Source organism: Salvelinus sp. IW2-2015, linkage group LG20, assembly GCF_002910315.2.
Source record: "Salvelinus sp. IW2-2015 linkage group LG20, ASM291031v2, whole genome shotgun sequence".
Classification (NCBI taxonomy): Eukaryota; Metazoa; Chordata; class Actinopteri; order Salmoniformes; family Salmonidae; genus Salvelinus; species Salvelinus sp. IW2-2015.
The window spans coordinates 10,948,779-10,968,239 of record NC_036860.1 but is presented as its reverse complement, the minus strand read 5'-3'; the positions used below and the strand labels follow the sequence as shown (position 1 = coordinate 10,968,239).

At 41.2% G+C, this 19,461-nt stretch overlaps 1 protein-coding gene across 1 annotated transcript; it reads left to right on the top strand.

Moving 5' to 3' along the window:
• The first annotated feature begins 854 nt into the window (after positions 1–854).
• On the top strand, positions 855–16,430 carry cdc27 (cell division cycle 27). The gene is given in 23 exon segments (XM_070449191.1): positions 855–1,031; positions 2,400–2,475; positions 3,010–3,157; positions 3,302–3,427; positions 4,356–4,453; positions 4,728–4,897; positions 7,122–7,137; positions 7,140–7,169; positions 7,172–7,208; positions 7,210–7,335; positions 8,809–8,920; positions 9,192–9,269; positions 9,272–9,304; positions 9,652–9,729; positions 10,113–10,359; positions 10,630–10,802; positions 11,029–11,181; positions 11,412–11,620; positions 14,449–14,566; positions 14,826–14,954; positions 15,101–15,175; positions 15,707–15,869; positions 16,249–16,430. Coding segments are annotated over 23 exon segments (2,508 nt in total). The 5' UTR covers positions 855–1,004; the 3' UTR covers positions 16,335–16,430.
• Positions 16,431–19,461: the final 3,031 nt, after the last annotated feature.

The following is a 19,461-nucleotide window of genomic DNA, read 5'->3' as shown; positions in this document are numbered from 1 at the left end:
GGACCTTGATAAGCTAAATATGGTGTGTTTGAGCAGGGTTGGATAAAAATCCTGCACATCAAGTAGCTCTCTAGATGGAGGGTTGAAGGACCACGTGTTTTATACAGTAGCCTATCAGTGCATTATTTTACCTTGTAGGGGGTTAGGTGCCTTGCTCAAGGCCACAATGGCAGGAGATATAATACATAGTATCAGAGACCAGCAGCCTTCCATTGTCAATACCAGTGATAATAATGAAGGATATTTTGTGAAGTGGTTCCTTGTATCATACAACACAATTTTCAGTCATCTTTTGGCCCATGGTATTACAGACCTTTTTTTGAATTGAGCTTTCAGACAAGTAAAAAATCTGTCCTTCTTACAAGTGGCTAAAAAAAGTTAATGTCAAGCCCTGTTAAAGAAAAAATGAAAGGAGAGTTGTTGGTAACGTGACCGTTTTCGATTCTCATCATGGACAACTTTAGCATTTTAGCTAATTAGCAACTTTTCAACTACTTACTACGTTTTTAGCTACTTAGCATGTTAGCTAACCCTTTTAACTAACTCCTAACCTTAACCATAACCCCAACCCTTAGCCTAGCTAACGTTGGCAACAACAAATTGGAATGCGTAACATATCATACGTTTTGAAATTCGTGACATATTGTAGGAATTGCATTTCGTAACATATCATATGAAATGGATGATGGACATCCAGAAATTGATACATACCATATGAAAAGTAACAGATATAAAGATTAGTTCTATCGATCTCTATGGTTGATATACGAGTTTATATTTCAGCTAACAACCGTTTCGGTTATTTCCGTTGGTCTTCGATTCTATTCGTAAACTGATACGTTTGCATCTGTTTCGGATATGTTCGGGAGCTTTCGGCATGGTCGGTAACGGTCGTTGTGTTCAAATCTTCAGAGCTACTTCTGGCCTGGATACTGAACTAAGAAAGGAACTGAAGAAAGAGGGAAACAAAAAACAGTGGACGAGAGAAGGAGCCTGACAACGGAATGACGGTGCTGCAGGAACCTGTTCAGGTAACGAAGCAGTTTGCTATACCAAGAAGAGAACTGTCACATGCAGGACAAGAGGAATGTATTGTGGCCTGCATGGTTACCTCCCTACCAGAAAGGTCCACTACTGCTACACCGAGGCCTGAGAATAAATGGTTTGGCCTAGCCAGCTAGCATTCTCCGAATAGTTGCTTCGTTGTTAAAATCGGTAAACTAGTGCCTGTTATTCATTATATACCACACAGGGGTACTCTTTAGAACGGCCACTGTCAGCCAGGTATACGAAATTAGATAGCGGTAGGTGCCAGCTAACTAGGTGCTCAGTCATTAGCCATATTTAGCTAGCGACGTTAACTCGCTACTAGTTATGGAGCCTCAACGTTTGTTTTGAAATTATCTGGTTAATGTTAGTAATCTAGTTAGCTACTGGCAAACTAGACTAACATACCGTGCTAACTTTAGCTAATTAACGTTACTAACTTAGACTATGACAGTAAAGTGAGTTTTTCAGATAACATTATCTAAATTAACTACAGTTAGTTAGTTAGTTAGCTAAACATTACAGTTGATCATATTGATGATGGTTGACATTATTTCGATGTCATTCTCCCTGCAACATAACATTAGCTAACGCTAAAGTCGTTAAGCTAGCATCTAAGTTAACGTTAGCTAGTATGTCGACCAAGGTTTAAGTTATTTCAGGTTGTATTGTAAATGGACATTTTGACAGCTGAATTGAAAATATTGAAAACCATTGGCTAGTTAGCTAACTACTCAGTGCTAGCTAGCTACATGGATAACTGCTGTCTGCATTGATAGCGTTTGTTGAACATTTGATGCAGCTATCTACTTGCCAGCTACCGTAACCTTAAACATCATCAGATCTGACATAGCCAAGTAACGTTACCTCAACTAACAGCCAAGTACCTCAATTTGAGTTGAAATACTTAGCTAGAATTGCTAAGTTATCCTATGACCACAGATGTTGGTATTGAACGATGAAATAACGTTAGCTAAATGTTTGACACTTGCCACGAAAAACTGAAATTCGCATAAGCCCTAGACCAGTGAAACCACCCCCCCAATTATTTAAAAAAAATATAGCATTGTCTGCCCGTCGAATGTAACTAGCTAATGGTTGTTTGCTGTGTCAACATTTCATAGCCATCTAGCTAACAGCCAGCCATACGATTGAATAGTTCGCTATAATACGCTGCAAGCTTTGTATTCAAATAATGTATTATCAACGCATGTGTTTATTGACTGATTAGGCCATTGATTATTAGTGAGTTGTAAAGCTTGCTGTCAGAGCCACCACCAGATCAGACAATCATAGTAGGCTGTGTGACAATATGTAGAGATGCAGATGTTTGTTTGTCTCCCTGTGTCTAGGCTGCTGTTTGGCATGCACTAAACCACTATGCCTACAGAGATGCCGTGTTCCTGGCCGAGAGACTATATGCTGAAGGTAATGAAATCTACCCCTCTTGTTTTAAGAAGATCATGTTCATGCTGCAGCACAGCTGAGCTCTTCCTCTTTCAGCTTAACATTACTGTGCAGACAACTGTACAGTTCCACCTGATTGCTTTAATCCACACATATAGTCCTGAAAGGTTTTGACATGATGGTGGCTTGTGGGGCCTGACTGACACATGCAAAACAGGTTTTAGAACAGATTGTCATTTGTTATAGAATAGCCTGTAGGCTGCTGTTGCTTTAATGTGGAACGCAAAACACTGCAGTGGACTATTAGGCTATAGCGTAGACGTGAGTCGATCAAAATAACATGTCAAGTATGAAAATTGGTCACATGCCAAAAGGAATCTAATGCAAGTCTGAAAATGTCGGCGCCAAATTAATAACATTTATATTTATAACTCCTAGTCATCTGGGATTGTGCTTTTGGTGTTTGTGTGTGTGTCAGGGTATGTATCTGTATGTTAATTTAAGTGCAAATTATGCAAATGAATTATTTGGATGCATCTCTTATCCTCCTCACAGTGCATTCGGAGGAGGCCCTCTTTCTGTTAGCCACATGCTACTATCGTTCGGGAAAGGCCTACAAGGCATACCGCCTTCTCAAGGGGCACAGCTGCACAACACCACAATGCAAATACCTCCTCGCCAAGTGCTGTGTGGAACTGAGCAAGTAAGGATGTTATTTTGTGTCTGGTGTTTTAGGTCTCATAGCTATGACATTGTGCATGCTTTGAATCCAGAGTGTCTGCATAGCTCCCTTCCTCTTTGACACCTGTATGCTCACATCGGTGGTCCGGTCCTCTTCTCTTCCCAGGCTTGCAGAGGGAGAGCAGATCCTGACAGGGGGGGTCCTGAACAAACAGAAGAGCCAGGAGGACATCGTCACAGAGTTTGGAGACTCTGCCTGTTTCACATTGTCCCTATTGGGGCAAATCTATTGGTAGGATAACCATGTTCATTACTTCATTGTTGAACAATCGAAAGCATGTTCGGGGGAACGTTTTCAATTGAGAGTTGATTGCTTGTGTGCTAGCTATCTATAGCAATACCTAATGTTTTACTATGCAACTGAGTGATAGACGTTGCACCCTAATGAAGAGGGTTGGGCGTAGCAGTGCCTTGATGTTTGTTTGTCGCAATGGACTTGTTTATTGTATCCTGAAGGAAACCTTGTTAATTCAGCTTCCCATGGTGTTGCTAATGAATTAAAGGGAGCAGAAATTGAGAATTGGAGAGAAGGCATGTCTGTGAATGATATTTGGATGTTACCTTGGTCAATTCAAATGGGCTATTTGAATGCAGGAAGGGGCTGTAGCAGCCTCCTAAGCAGAGGATGTCCTTTTCTACAGATATACTGTATTTAGAACATGATGTAAGCTCAGCCAGTGGGCTAGAATGTCCGAGCATTTAATTATCACTTTGTCATGAACATCATGTTACAATTTAGACATGCATGAACCACAATCAAAATGCTGTTGTCTCAATTTCTAAGGTTTAACCATATCAGAAAACAGACTCTAAACAACAACGTGGTATGCTGGTATATTTCACAGTGCTGTTGCATTATTACTGTGTGATGTCAGGAAAACCAATGTAGCGGTTAAGCAAAGGTAATTGGTCTGGTATCTAACATGTGTGACCGTAATACAACCATAAATGCCCAGCGAGTGGTTGCTTCCTCTTATAAATTAGATTTGAGGTACAGGAACAAGCTAATCCTGACAAAGATATTAGCTGGAATGTTCTGAATTAGATTAACGTAACCAGGCGCAATGTGTTTTGTTGTGTGATTGCACGTGCGTGCCTGTCACCCACATGCGTCACTCAATATCGAGAAGATAATTTTCTTCTTCCTTCTGTCTGTGCAGCAAAACGGATCGTCTGGCCAAAGGTTCTGAATGTTATCAGAAGAGCCTGAGTATGAATCCTTTCCTGTGGTCTCCGTTTGAGTCCCTCTGTCAGATCGGTGAGTCAGTCAATCAGCTGGGATGGGTGGGTGGTAGGGTAGTTAGTTATATAATGCATGTTAAGATGATAGAGTAGAATATGTATTTGCATTAACAATAGAGGTTGATTCACTCGTCATTGTAAGACAAAAATGAGAAACTTACACTGGTCCTAATCCCTAGCATGATGGCAGATCCAAATCGAATTCCCTGACCAGTGCTCAGGCTCAAATCCACTCTATTCCCTCCCCCTGCTCTTAAACTGATTGTATTAACCTGTATCTTTGTTGTCAGGCGATCGTCCGGACCCAGAGCAGATCTTCAGACTGACGTCCCTGCAGTTCTTTAGCGGCGGGAGTGGAGCCCCTCCCCTGTTCCCTATCAGCCCTGCTCACACACCAAGCCACAACATGCCCCACCGCCAGGTGGACACGGTGCTCATGGAGACGCCCCAGGACACCTTAGTACGTCCCTTCGACTCTCCATCCCCCTGTCCATTTAAACCCAGTATTCCTGTTCATATTTTTCTAAGGCCAGGTTCGGCTCTCTTTACAATGATGGCTTGCATTGCATTGGTGCCAAGATGAAAGAGTGTTTGACCTGGTGTTTGGTTAGGGGTTGGGACTGTGGAAGAAGGTGATCTGTGAACACTAGGGGTGTAACAGTAAACTTATTCTTACTGAACTGTTTGGTACGGGGACCTCGGTTTGGTCTGCAATGTGAACCCAAATGTATATATATATTTTTTTTATGTACACACACGTGTGTGTGTGTGTGTGTGTGTGTGTGTGTGTGTGTGTGTGTGTGTGTGTGTGTGTGTGTGGGGGGGAGTGTTTGTGTTGTGTGTGTGTGTGTGTGTGTGTGTGTGTGTGTGTGTGTGTGTGTGTGTGTGTGTGTGTGTGTGTGTGTGTGTGTACACACACACACTACCGTTCAAAAGTTTGGGGTCACATAGAAATATCCTTGTTTTTGAAAGAAAAGCTTTTTATTTATTTTTATTTTAAAAGAACATAAATGATCAGAAATACAGTGTAGACATTGTTAATGTTGTAAATTACTATTGTAGCTATATATATATAAAAAAAAAAAAAAAAAAGGAATATCTACATAGGCATACAGAGGCCCATTATCAGCAACCATCACTCCTGTGTTCGATGGCACGTTGTGTTAGCTAATCCAAGTTCATCTGGCAGCTTCATTAAATGTACCCGCAAAACACCAGTCTCAATGTCAACAGTGAAGAGGCAATTCCGGGATACTGGCCTTCTAGGCAGAGTTCCTCTGTCCAGTGTCTGTGTTCTTTTGCTCATCTTAATCTTTTCTTTTTATTGCCAGTCTAAGATATGGCTTTTTCTTTGAAACTCTACCTAGAATGCCAGCATCCCGGAATCACCTCTTCACTGTTGACATTGAGACTGGTGTTTTGCGGGTACTATTTAATGAAGCTGCCAGTTGAAGACTTGTGAGGCGTCTGTTTCTCAAACTAGACACTCTAATGTACTTGTCCTCTTGCTCAGTTGTGCACCGGGCCTCCCACTCTTTCTATTCTGGTTAGAGCCAGTTTGCGCCGTTCTGTGAAGGGAGTAGTACACAACGTTGTACGAGATCTTCAGTTTCTTGCCAATTTTCCGCATGGAATAGCCTTCATTTCTCAGAACAAGAATAGACTGACGGGCTTCAGAAGAAAGTGTTTTGTTTCTAGCATTTTGAGCCTGTAATCGAACCCAAAAATACTGACGCTCCAGATACTCAACTAGTCTAAAGAAGGCCAGTTTTATTGCTTCTTTAATCAGAACAACAGTTTTCAGCTGTGCTAACATAATTGCAAAAGGCTTTCTAATGATCAATTACCCTTTTTAAAATGATAAACTTGGATTAGCTAACACAACGTGCCATTGGAACACAGGAGGTGATGGATGCTGATAATGGGCCTTTGTACGCCAATGTAGATTTTCCATAAAAAATCTGCCGTTTCCAGCTACAATAGTCATTTACAACATTAACAATGTCTACACTGTATTTCTGACAATTTTTATGTTATAATGGGGAAAAATGTGCTTTCTTTCAAAAACAAAAACATTTCTAAGTGACCCCAAACTTTTGAACGGTAATGTATATACACACACAGTACCATCCAAATTTGGACACCTACTCATTCAAGGATTTTTCTTTATTTTACTATTTCTACATTGTAGAATAACGGTGAAGACAAACTATGAAATAACACATGTGTAATCAAGTAGTAATTAAACACATCTAAATATATTTTGAGATTCTTCAATGTAGTGCCTTAGACCGCTGCGCCCTCGGAGGCCCCAGGCCTCCAATTTTTGAGTGAACCTGAAAAACTAAATGAAACCAGGTAAAAAAAAATATAATTGAAACAGATTTATAGGGCCCTACATTATATGGCTCATGATCTATTCCTTGGTCGTTTGACATCTTTTGCCAACACTTAATTATTACAGTAACGTTTGGCATTTAATTTTCCACTGTATCCGAACCGTGACCCAAAAAACGCAATATGTACTGAACCGTGGGTTTGTGAACCGTTACACCCCTAATGAACGCTTTATGATAAATAACACTTCACAAGCAAAGATCACAGTTCTTTCTAATAACCTGCCTATCCAAATGTGCAATGAAGAACTGACAACTGCTCGTCTCGTTCCCTTTCCTCCCCTGTAGGAATTAAACAGACTGAACCGGAGTCTTCCAACTCAAAGTACTCGTCTCTGACACAGACTCCACCATGTCCTACATCGACTCGTCCGTCATCTCCCGGACACCGTAGGCCTCTGGCCTACAGCGGCTCCCTGCTATCCAAACAAGTGCAGAACAAACCCAAGAGTGGGCGCAGTCTACTGGGGGGACCGGCAGCACTCAGCCCCCTAACGCCCAGGTACTGGTGGTCTCAACCCGTACACACAAATAAGATGTTTTTTCTCAGTAGTGGCTCTATTACATGTGTTGGGCTGTTTTATCATAAGTGGATTGACACAGGCACGCGTTATCTATCTGCTCATAAGTGTCGTCTGGCACTGTATTTTGAGTGTGGCGTGTATTCTCTGTGTGTTGAGGCACTCCCACATGTTTCCCTCTTTGACTACTTTTACAGTGTCATTATGTAGGGTGTCCATCCACTCTGCCCAGAGTGGGTAAAAATGCACTTTGGTGATTCAATTTCACTTCCTTATGTTTATAAAATACATTTTACCAAGACAAATATGATTATTCATGTTCTAACAAATTTCGTAACCTAATACATCCGTTAATAAGCACTAAGTTTTGTTGACAGAGCGGTGCAGGTTTCTCATAACTTTTAAGGATTTAGCATTTTGTGGTTGTTGTCTTCAAAGTTGTTTCCGCGGGTCGCAAAAAGCTAAATTAGCATGACACGAGCTGAATTGAAATGTAAAAGGCTTTGAAGATAAAAGCTTGGTACACACTCAATGCTCCGTTGACATTTCACAGAGATACGTTTGTTTTTGTGAGAAATCTTTGAAGTAGAGCAGGAATTTCACATTAATACGAAAAGTTCCTACTAAAATATGGAAGCATTACATGTCTCAAAATCGCTATCTATCTTACCTCTATATTGTTTAATGTCCTGCGCATTTTATAAGAAAGATGATGAGTTAAACGGTGAGCCTGTATTTACCTTATTAATTCTCGCACAGCATCCAGCCTAGCAGACGCAATGCTATTTTCCTGTATTTTGACCACTTCTTCTCTGGCCTCCATTGATTTAGTCATCCTACAAGGGTGAAAACTCTAACATTTGAATGGATTATGATAGAGACATGAGATTTGGAGCATTGGTTTTCTTCGAGGAGTATCTGCCCAATTTAATGTTATTTTGCCCAATTTAATGTTATTTTACCCATTGGTCAAAATATGCATTTTTAATTGGACACCCTACATTATAGAGGCATATGCATTGGCACTCTCCTCAGAACATTATTATATTGTCAGCGATCACTCCGCTTGTAATTTGTCCATGGCTTTGAAAATTGTAGTCAAGTAACATTATCTAGGTTATAATTTGATATTGTGCACCTGGCTGCAGTACATGCTGGTCTATCATTCATTCATTCATCCTCCAACTCCATTGTCCACTAGCCTGTAATTAGGGAGACTGTAATGATAACTGGCTTCAGAGGACGTCTTGATTACTGCTTTTCCTCTGTCCTCTACGACGGTTTTGTTCTGTGAGGGCTTTTCTACCTCTGTTAAAGGCTTCTCTGGTACTGCAACTGGATGTAAATGGCCTCCATGGGGACTTCTGCATGATAGGCTAAATTATACAGAGCTGAATAAGTCAACAATGTAGATGAGATATACTGAGAATCCATTTGAATGATCTTATTCCCAGTTTTGGAATCTTGCCCCTGGAGCCCAGCCCAGGGGACCCCTTGTATCTGCAGAACTACTCTCACAGTGGCTCGGGGATGGAGCCACCCCCTCCCGGAGTCCCACCAAAGAAGGTACGCACGCGTCATCGCTATAATGAAGACAACACGCCAACCGCTATGTGGCTCTCCTATTTGGAGTGTTAATCGAAGAGCAACATACTGTGTGTAAAAATCGTTCTATGCACGCTGAATAGAAAACATTTCAACTTCAGAGGAGATTCCTTTTAATTTCAGTAACGGCATTGAACAATTGGAGGTCACAGATGTTTTGTTGGCCATTTTTTTTTAAATGTATTTTAAATAGGCTTTGTTCCACTTTTCCCTCTTCAGTCTGGTAGCTAAGAATCAGGCCAGCGCGGGACGAAGTCGGTGTTTTGCACAGAGTGGCAACAGCAGGGAGATCATTCCCTATCTCTTCAACCACGAACTCAGACCACTGCCCCCCACAGGACCAGGATCCTGTGCTCATTACAAGGCCCATCATGGACCCATGGGTTTACAGTAGGCGAAATGCAGAGATATTGCCAGAAAAGCACACAGGCTGTCCTCACAATACTTGTTTAGTTTTTCCAGTGAGGAATTCAGCAGGGTGAACATTGTGTAGATATTTCATGACATTGTGAGTCCATACTGTTTTGAGTCAGGTTTGTGCTTGAAACTTGTAACCACTGCAGCATTTTGCTTGTTGTCAAAAAAATGTCACTCATCTGGCGTGTGGTGCTCTGTGCTAGTTGGTTGTCTAAGGATGAAGACCTGATGACCAGACTTGTTGTGCTCTGTTTGTCTGTCCTTTACTGTAGTACTACGCCTCTCAAGTGCTGAGCCCACAATCGCCTGCTCCCCCCACGTGCCAGCCCAGACGGGAGCTCCAGCTCTTCACAGTGCCAGCTCTATGCCAAGGTAACATGCAAGACTCAGAGGTTTGAGTGGATTTTTTCCTTATAAACATATACCCAAGATATTGGAATTGAGATGGACAGTAAAGATTTGTGGTGCATCTGACCAGACACAACAAAACATAGTTGCTCTCAAGTCTAGCATTTTAGTAAGTGTTATGATATTTTATGAGCAGAGATTGCATTTTTATATGTAATTATTTTTGTTCTATATAGAATAGAGGTGGGTGGCTCAAAACCAGACTGCCCGTCTGGTGTGCTGCTTGAGATTTGGCAAAGATGGTTATTTTTCCTCTTTTTCTGTTACCTCCAAATCAAAGAGGCGGGGGGGGGGGCAGGACATGGATGGTTTCTGAAGGGTTGCAGAGGGTCTTTGAGATGGCTAAACACAAACAAACATTACTCAACAGGAGAATAGCAAGAAGCTGAAAATGAAGTTCCCCACCAAAATCCCCAACCGGAAGACCAAGTCAAAAATGGGCAAGGGAGGCATCACCCCATCCAACCTGAACGAGAGCATTGAGATCCTCAAGCTGGACTCGTCCATGACAGACGGGAAAGTCAGTATGGGCTCTCCTCAGTTCCAGGCCTTCAGTCTGCAGAAGGCTGCTGCAGGTGAGCTGGGACACTGTTAGAATTAACTCTCACACTTTGACTTTCAGTCTTCTTTGCCTGACCATGTCAAGATGTTGAGGTGTAGGGATACACTGCCATTAAAAACAATGTCAAAGTAATGTAGTAGTTTTCTGACTTTTTTTATTAAGTTGCTGTTATAATTGTACTACATTTCTATAGTCTTATTAGCCACCTTGTCATACAATGTCCTTACAAAGATGCCATCACAAGTCCTTATCTCCAAACCCCTCTTTTCCCTCTGTGTTCCAGATGGCCTGATGTCGCTGATGCGAGACATCGGCCGGGGGTACCTGGCCCTCTGCTCTTACAATTGTAAGGAGGCTATCAGCATCCTGAGCCAGCTGCCTTCCCATCACTACAACACAGGGTGGGTCCTGGGACAGATCGGCAGGGCCCACTTTGAGCTGGCCGAATACATGCAGGTAAGGGAGAGCCTTCTTTTGCTAGGTTCATCTTTCATACCTAAAACAGGGATTGTGGGCATCTGAAGCTAGATGTGCTCCTGTCCTTACTATATTTTCACAGGGTTAAGACTGTCAAATGGATGCAAAGAGTGGTCGATGGCTGTGTTATGGTGGCTTCTGCTACTTCTCAATGGCTCGATTTATAAACTTTTCTCACTATTTGCCTCCTGTCCCCTCCCTGCAGGCGGAGAGGATCTTCTCAGAGGTGCGGCGCATCGAGAACTACCGGGTGGAGGGCATGGAGATTTACTCCACCACCCTTTGGCACTTGCAGAAGGACGTGGCCCTGTCGGCCCTGTCCAAAGACCTCACCGACATGGACAAGAATTCACCAGAGGTACATAGTTAACTAACACACTGGGACAAACAGTTGCATGTACCGTATCCACATGTCTAGTCCTGGGCTAAAAAGTATGTTCCATTGAGACTTTTCCATTGGGAAATGCTTACAAGTGATTCTGTCTTGGAGTATGGTTGCCTTAATTTAAAAGATCCATATTTTTGCTCCTTCCTCTCCTCTTCTATTCCTTCCCTCCTCCCCAACTCTCTCTCTCTTTGTCCCCTTAGGCATGGTGCGTGGCTGGTAACTGTTTCAGTCTGCAGAGGGAGCATGACATAGCCATTAAGTTCTTCCAGCGTGCCATCCAGGTGAACCCGGGCTTTGCCTACGCCTACACGCTGCTAGGCCATGAGTTTGTCCTCACAGAGGAGCTGGAGAAGGCTCTGGCCTGCTTCCGTAACGCCATCAGAGTCAACACACGCCACTACAATGCCTGGTGAGTTAGTGCACAACCTTGGAGTGATAGTGGATGTGACAAAATCTGAATTACAATCGTAATAGATGTGAAAATGCTCTATTATGGTTGAGAATGAAACGACTGAACAAATGAACAACGACACAGCACAGCAAGTAATTGAAAGAAATAGGTTTTGATTAGGTTTTACTGGTAATTGGGACATGCGTAAATACCAACAAAATAACTTTTTGGTCTGTGTGTTTCAACTAACTTAAAATGCTTAAAAGGCCGCTAAAATTGTAAATGTCGGTGTCGTTTTTTTTGGCACGGAAAATATCGGATATCTGTATTGGCCAAAAATGTCATATCGGTGCATCCCTATAATTCACCAATACATTTCTTGGTAATCCAAAAAATATCAGGTTTTAAAATCACAGCTGGCCTTTTCCATTGTTTGCTGCCTCCATTCGGGATGCATTGTTTCAGTTTCAATGACTCAATATAAAAACGGATGAATGTAACTAAGGTTGGGAATGTCAATACAATCAAACTAGCAAGGGAATGATCACAAGTCCGTCATAACGTGGCTAATAGGCTAGGATATCTATTTATGTAGCAAGCTAAAAACATGGAGCCTAATGTTTGCTAGCTAGCTAGCTTGCAGGATGTCATGCCATTGGAGGAGTGAGTGACTCCCCCTCCCCCCCTCATATCGTTTTTTGGTGGCTATACAAAGCTAGAGATGCAGGTGTCATTTGGTTAGCTAGCAAGAACTTGAACGACTGTTATACAGTTAGCCAGAGTGAATTTGCGAATGCAAGAGATATGCTATCTACTCTGATTTCAGAGCACTCTCGTCTGAGTGTGCCAGAGCGCAGAATAACTGATGAATTTACGAACGCACAACACCTACTGAATATGACCGGTGTCAGTAAACATAGGCAAACATTTTTTATAGTTAGTCAAGAATGCTCTAGATTACATGTAACCAGCTTTTCTACATCAAGTAAAATGGTCAGAGTGAGGTGTTCTCACATTTGTGTCTGGAAGTAGCTAGTTAGCAAACTAGCCAACTTTAGCCAGTTAGCTTAGGTGCTTGGTTGGGACAAGCATGCATTGGCAGGCAAGCTGCAGAAGGATGAGGCTATAATTCCCCATTGTTTAGCTGAAAACGTTTGAGAGTGTTTATCTAATGTTCCTTCGTTAGATTTTATCTCCTCTTGCTCTGGCTAGCATTAGTTGTTGGTCTTGTTGATGTGCATAACTGAGTGAGAGAGCCTACCTTTTCATGGTTGTTTGATCAATAGAAATGTAAAGTTCCCAAATGTAAGAGGACTCCCGTGTCGTTAACATATTTGCAGAAATCCATTCGCGTGTATTTTGTGGCTTTTGGCGAATGAGTTGCGCTGTTACAACTTCCTGTAAACACAGTCCAGTTCAAAGTGAATGATTGCCGGCCCATGTAGCAAATGGCATGTTTACATAAAGGTCTACTGTAGCTCTGATTGGCTATAGCGCACCAGTCTGTGTAGACTCCGGGTCCTGGACAAACATGTTTTTATTAATTTTTATTAACTGCAGGAACTATTAATTGTCCAAATGCACGGCCGCTTTCCCACTTTATATTGCTATAGAATTTACACAAATGCCTTAGTATACGTAATTCCCAAACATTCTAAGAATTTATGAAACGTGAAAATGACCAGTGGTTGCTTGTCAGAATTTAAGTGTCATTCTTCCTAGTGTGTATATGAACAGATTTGTATACGATTTTATGTTGCTAAAATGCTGTCAGTTTCACTTTAAATGCAACACTGTTTCTCACAAGTTATTTTCAAAGAGTTGGCTAACAGCAAGCGTGCTACAATAAAACTTATTGTTGAAAGTTATTCTTGAAAAAGGAGAATCTAACAAATTAGCAACAACATCCTCTTTGATAACACCTGCTGCAGCCGCTTCAAACTAGCCGACAACAAAAGCTAGCTAGCTAGACCGTGGGAAACCTACTGCTCGCTATTGCGCAGTGACCTGTCGGCCTTCAAAAGTGCAGAAATGTCCATGTTTTTGTAAAAAACGGTCCCACTCATTAAGTCAATGTGATTGGTTGATTTCATTGTCACTCCAAAATTTTGCCCTATTACAGTTGAATAGCAGAAGCATTTTTCTAGCTTCTGATGGCCTAGCCAATGGCTGACTTAGCTAGGTATATTTATCTCCCCAGAGACCAGCAAAGAAATCCTGATTGGATAATTTTTTTTCTCTGCAGCGTTAACCCTTTTCAGTTTTTGTTGAAAAGAAGAGATTAAATCAAACTACATTGAAAATAATAGAATTAGCATTATTATAATCATAATTTTATAAAACCTTAGCCTATAGAAGGCCTATTGTTCCCCACTGTGTTTGGGTTAGGAATAATTCGTAGATTGGCTCTCTTTTCCCCCAGTATGCATTTTTTCACTATTCTGAATATCTAAAGAATCCATATGTTCTGAAATATGAACATAGAAATACTGGACATTTTGAACACTTATGGTGGGGATTTGACAAAATTACCGTCATGGTCTTGAATTGGACTCACATTTTTCTGGTCTTGACTATGTCTCGGTCCCTTTGTCCCCCTCCCGGTCTCGACTCGGTCTCGCCCCCCCACCTTTCGGTCTTGGTCTTGAATCGGTCTCGCTTGAGGTGTTCTCAAACACAGCACTGTATTACCTTAATGCAGATTAATAATCTGAAGTCTTAGTAAAGAATTAAAGCTAAAACGTCATATTTTGATGTTAGTGAATAATTCAGGATTATGGGAGACACTTGTTATCTCACCTCTCTCTCTCCTCTCTCCGTCTCTCTTTCTATCCCTCCATCTCCAGGTATGGCTTGGGGATGATTTACTATAAGCAGGAGAAGTTCAACCTGGCAGAGATTCACTTCAAGAAGGCACTTAGCATCAACCCTCAGAGCTCTGTGCTCCTCTGCCACATCGGAGTGGTGAGTGGCCCGCTACACTCAGTCTCTTTCAGCTCACTCAGTCTGTCAGGGCACTTCAAGACATTGCATGCTGATTAAAAAAAAACATTTTTTTAACCATCTTTATGTTTTAGAAAAACACTTTATAAATCATATGTATTATTATTATTACTATTTTCAAAGCCTGTAGTATTTTACATTTGGTACTTGAGTCCTTTCTCCAATGTTCTTTATGGCACACTAACTAACGTGCTCCATGTTTCCTGTTGTTTCCACACAGGTTCAGCATGCACTGAAGAAGTCTGACCATGCTTTAGAAACCCTGAATAGAGCGATCAACATAGACCCCAAGAACCCTCTATGCAAATTTCACAGGGCCTCCATCCTCTTCGCTAATGAAAAGTACAAGGTAGGTCCATATGGCATTTCACAAGTGAACACTGGCTAACCTACTTTTCAGCACAATTCCTCTTCTTCCGTATTAATATTATCATTGTTCACTGTATTTTCTATTGGTTAAGTCTAAGCAAACAGTTTTTTGTGTTCCCTTTTCAGGCGGCTCTTCAAGAGCTTGAAGAGCTGAAACAAATAGTGCCCAAAGAGTCCCTTGTTTACTTTTTAATAGGAAAGGTAAGCAAATGTAAACTTTTATTTTCTTTGTGGGGATTATGAGGAAAGGAGCCGACCATAAGTGAAGAATTTACTGTCACTTTGATATTCGTACTCAATAATAGACCACTTTACACTTGCCTCTCAAATCTCATATAGTCTGACTTTGTACAATGGACTAAATAGCTATGAGATGTTTGACATCAAATTGTATTCGTCACATGCGCCGAATATAACAGGTGTAGTGTAGACCTTACTGTGAAATGCTTACTTACGAGCCCTTAACCAACAATGCAGAGTTTTTTAAAAGTAAGAAACATTTGCTAAATAAACTAAAGGAGAAATGGTAACCCAATAAAATAACAATAATGAGGCTATATACAAAGGGTACTGGTACCGAGTCAATGTGCAGGGGTATGGGTAAGTTGAGGTAATTGTGGCAATATGTAAATGTAGGTAGGGGTTTAGTGACATATTTCCTAGTTTACGAATGTATTCGTATGGATGGTGTGTCCTGCTCTAATATGCTTTCTTCCCTATTGCTCCCCTCAGGTGTATAAGAAGCTGGGCCAGACCCACTTGGCATTGATGAATTTCTCCTGGGCCATGGACCTGGATCCCAAAGGAGCCAACAATCAGATCAAAGAGGCCATAGACAAGAGGTACCTCCCTGACGACGAGGAGCCTGTCACTGAGGACTACCCCTATGACTCAGGTACAACCACTGTGACTGCTATGACAGACTGATGCATAGCTATGACCATTTAGTTCCCTGTTAATGATGGCAATGGCCTGTACATTTGTTATGAGTTGCATCATTTATGCAAATGCAAAATATTTGACAGCCTTAAAATTAAACATTGAGTACTAGTAGTAAATAATTGAGTCAATATACGTCCGTATTTGAATAGTATATGTGAAACATTCCAGAAAGGTGTAGCCAAGTGGCCTACCACCAAAGTACATATCTTAGGGCGAAAATTCCAATATGGTCAGGTTTCTCTGTCTGTCTATGTTACTTCAAGAAGGAAGCTGAAAAATGTCAGTGTCAGGAGCCATGCTTTGACCTCTAACCTCCACCTTGTCCCCAGCAGCTGAGGTGGAGGAGTCGCAGGAGAGCAGTATGACCGACGCAGACGACACACAGCTCCACACCGCCGAGAGCGACGAGGTCCTGTAACTCCCCTGACCCTATCCCTCCACCCCGACCCCTCTTTTGGACTTAAAAACCATGCCAACCTGGAGCCAACCTCTAGACTCCAGTATTAAAGAGGAAGAGGAAAAAAAGGAAAAGAAGGAAAACAAACTGCTGCTAATACAGTACCTCCGATTTATTTTCATCATCTGCTATTTCTTGGTTTTGTTTTCTTCTACCCCTACACACACCACTACCACCACCATCCTCGTCCTTCTCCTGTCATGCCTTAGTCCTCACTGGCTTATCGTTCTCGTCGGCTCCCATGCAGCCATGTGTGGACGTATTTTTTTTATTTTCGTTTCTGGTTTCTTTTTCCTAGAATACCTCATCAGCACCACATCGCCCCATCAGTGCTGATTTTGAATGTCCYGCCCCTCATCATTGAAAGACATCACTTTCGCTTCTTTTAGGTTTGGAGCGCTGCGCTCATGCCCACGGAAGAAAAATAAACAACAAACATTCATGGAAGTTCCTGTCTTAATGTTTAGGTTTTTTTATGTTATTTTTATCAGCTTTACTCTGAATAAACACTTGTGTTATAGCCTGTAACTCTTTGGTTCCTCTCTCCTGATTGGTCTGTGATTAAATGTATGGGAGAGAAATGAGGACAAGCACATTTCTCGCCTTTTCTCCGGGGCGTTGGGATGTCCAAGGTGTTCCAACCATGGTTATGGCCCGGCAAGTTTCAGCTAAAGCAGACAGATAATATCTCCTACTTGAGATCTAGCAATGACAGATGTCTCGATCACAGATGAATAAATAAAAGTGACATTTAACCATGTTTGTTTTAGAAGTGCCTCTTATTGACAATGATGTGAAAAGCCAGTGGTTCATCCAACCTGTCAACAAGATTCGATGTGCAGTTCTTTTGATGTGATTCATCATGAAATACTTCTAGAAACAAATGTGCTAAAATATGATAATCATCCACAGGTTTAACCTGAGTGTCGGTCTGTTTGAGCTATCATGCCAACTACTTGTCATTCGTCGTACCAAACATATTCGGCTTGACAATTACATTAATGGAGTTGGAAAGAGCACAAACTGATCTGGCACAAGCCTACCACAGGTTGGTCCTCACTGACCACATTAATACAAGGTATGATGACGGGGATTAAATGCCCAGTTTCAATATTTGGATGCATCTGGTCTAGAATGAATCACCCAAACATCCAAGTGTGCGTTTGGGGAATTCCGCATTGATTCTGTGTGAATGTATACAATGTTTCTTGATGTGCTTCTTAACGTACAGTTGGGAAAGGCAAAAATCTCAATGCCACATTCARAAATATTGCCCCATATCAAGGAGTTGAAATGCCTTTCCTAAAGTTTTGGTCTTTTTTTTCCTAAGGCAAACAACTTAATTTGTCCTCTGCACAGCCAGGTCAAAATATTATGTTCTCATTTTGCAAGTGCGTCGGGGTCTTAATTTAAAATGTGTTCTGTCTTTGGGGATAATGTCTGTTCATGTATATATGTGCTATTCATTTTAAGGATATTTGARATGATAGAATAAACTACTTTAAACATGTCCTCTAATTGACTGCCTTGTACTCCCCCAAAATGTGATGTCAATAAATGTACGACTTGTTGGCTGCATATGCCTTTACAAACACCTGATAAGACAATGTATCTTAGTAGATGCTGATCAGAGTAAATTGGACAATGATTGGGGGACTGAACAACAGTTTATAGCCTAGTTTAAATTCAGTATGGATTTATATCACAAGTCTCAATTAATTGCATTGAGAACACTGATTAGTTCATGATTTCTAAGTGGGGGGGAACCAGTATTGTTTCAGGACAGGAGATGAAGATAACTCAGCGGTTCTGACAGTAGTGGGAGGATATTTTCACAATTGAGGACCTGGATCAGAGAAGAACTGGGATGAGCATCTGCTGTATCCTTGCCCTCACTGGCATACCAGGACATTGCATCTGATGTATCTTTGCCTTCACTTCCATAGCAGGACATTGCATCTGATGCAAGCAGGAACTTGGAGCCGGTATATGTAGGTTAGTAAGGTTATTTTAAGGTTAGTCTTATCTTGTAGAAGGACAGAAAGACCTCTGCAAGTGGGGCATGGCATTAACTGACAATACACCTGGTCCTCAACAACTGGGCCACTCCACATACAACCACATAGGCTCGCACCTTTATCTCTGTATAATGCAATTTTAGTCCAGCAATGTCATATTACACACTACAGCAGCCTTAAGAAAAGCCCCTTCAAATGACAGTGATTCAATTGTTGTGACCCAGCATCAGCTTGTCAACACATCTAACACCGTATTAGGTTGCTGAAAAAGCAAATAAACAGCTTCGAATGTTCTCAGTGGCTATTACTAGGTACAAATTATGCTCCGTTTAGCCAATTAAGGGTTGAAATTTGGAGACTAAATACAAAGTAATTTGTGGCAAATGATTTGGTGGAGACCGGAATAATTTGGTGAAATTGACGTTGAAGAGTAATTGGCTAACTATTTAGTCTAACCAAATTATTTTACTTTAAAGTATTGCACTGTTATTGAGCTTGTATATTAATGACAACAAATGGTAAACTTCCATATTATTTACTTTCAACAGGACGCCCATCCGTGCAGACTAGAGGATAATAAGCCAATCGCCATCGCTGCATAACCAAATTGACGAATCACAGTGCTAGGCAGGCGGGTAATTCCGGTTCAAGACTGGTTGASTTGTGCAGGTAAGTGAACATGAATTCTTCACTCTGTCATGTTAAAACTGAGTTTATCTCACGTAATTTTACAAAACGGATTATGTTAGAAGATAAAATGAATAGAGATGGGATTTAAGTGTGTTATTTTATATGTTATTGATTCATTTGATGATCAAGTTTGAAATGCTAAGGTAAAACTGCTAACGTTACTGTGGGGTTGCAGTCAACAGGCCAAATAGTGTATCTAGCTAGCTATCGTTCTTCGGGTGTCGTACAGTAGGCACACACACTTGCAAAATTATATACACTATATAGTAAATAATAATTGTGATAACACTGTGATATTTACAGTAGAAATTTGCACAGTAAGTCACAGTGCGTGATATTGTGTACGGTTAGCTACGTTTATAAGGTAGTAATAGATTTTA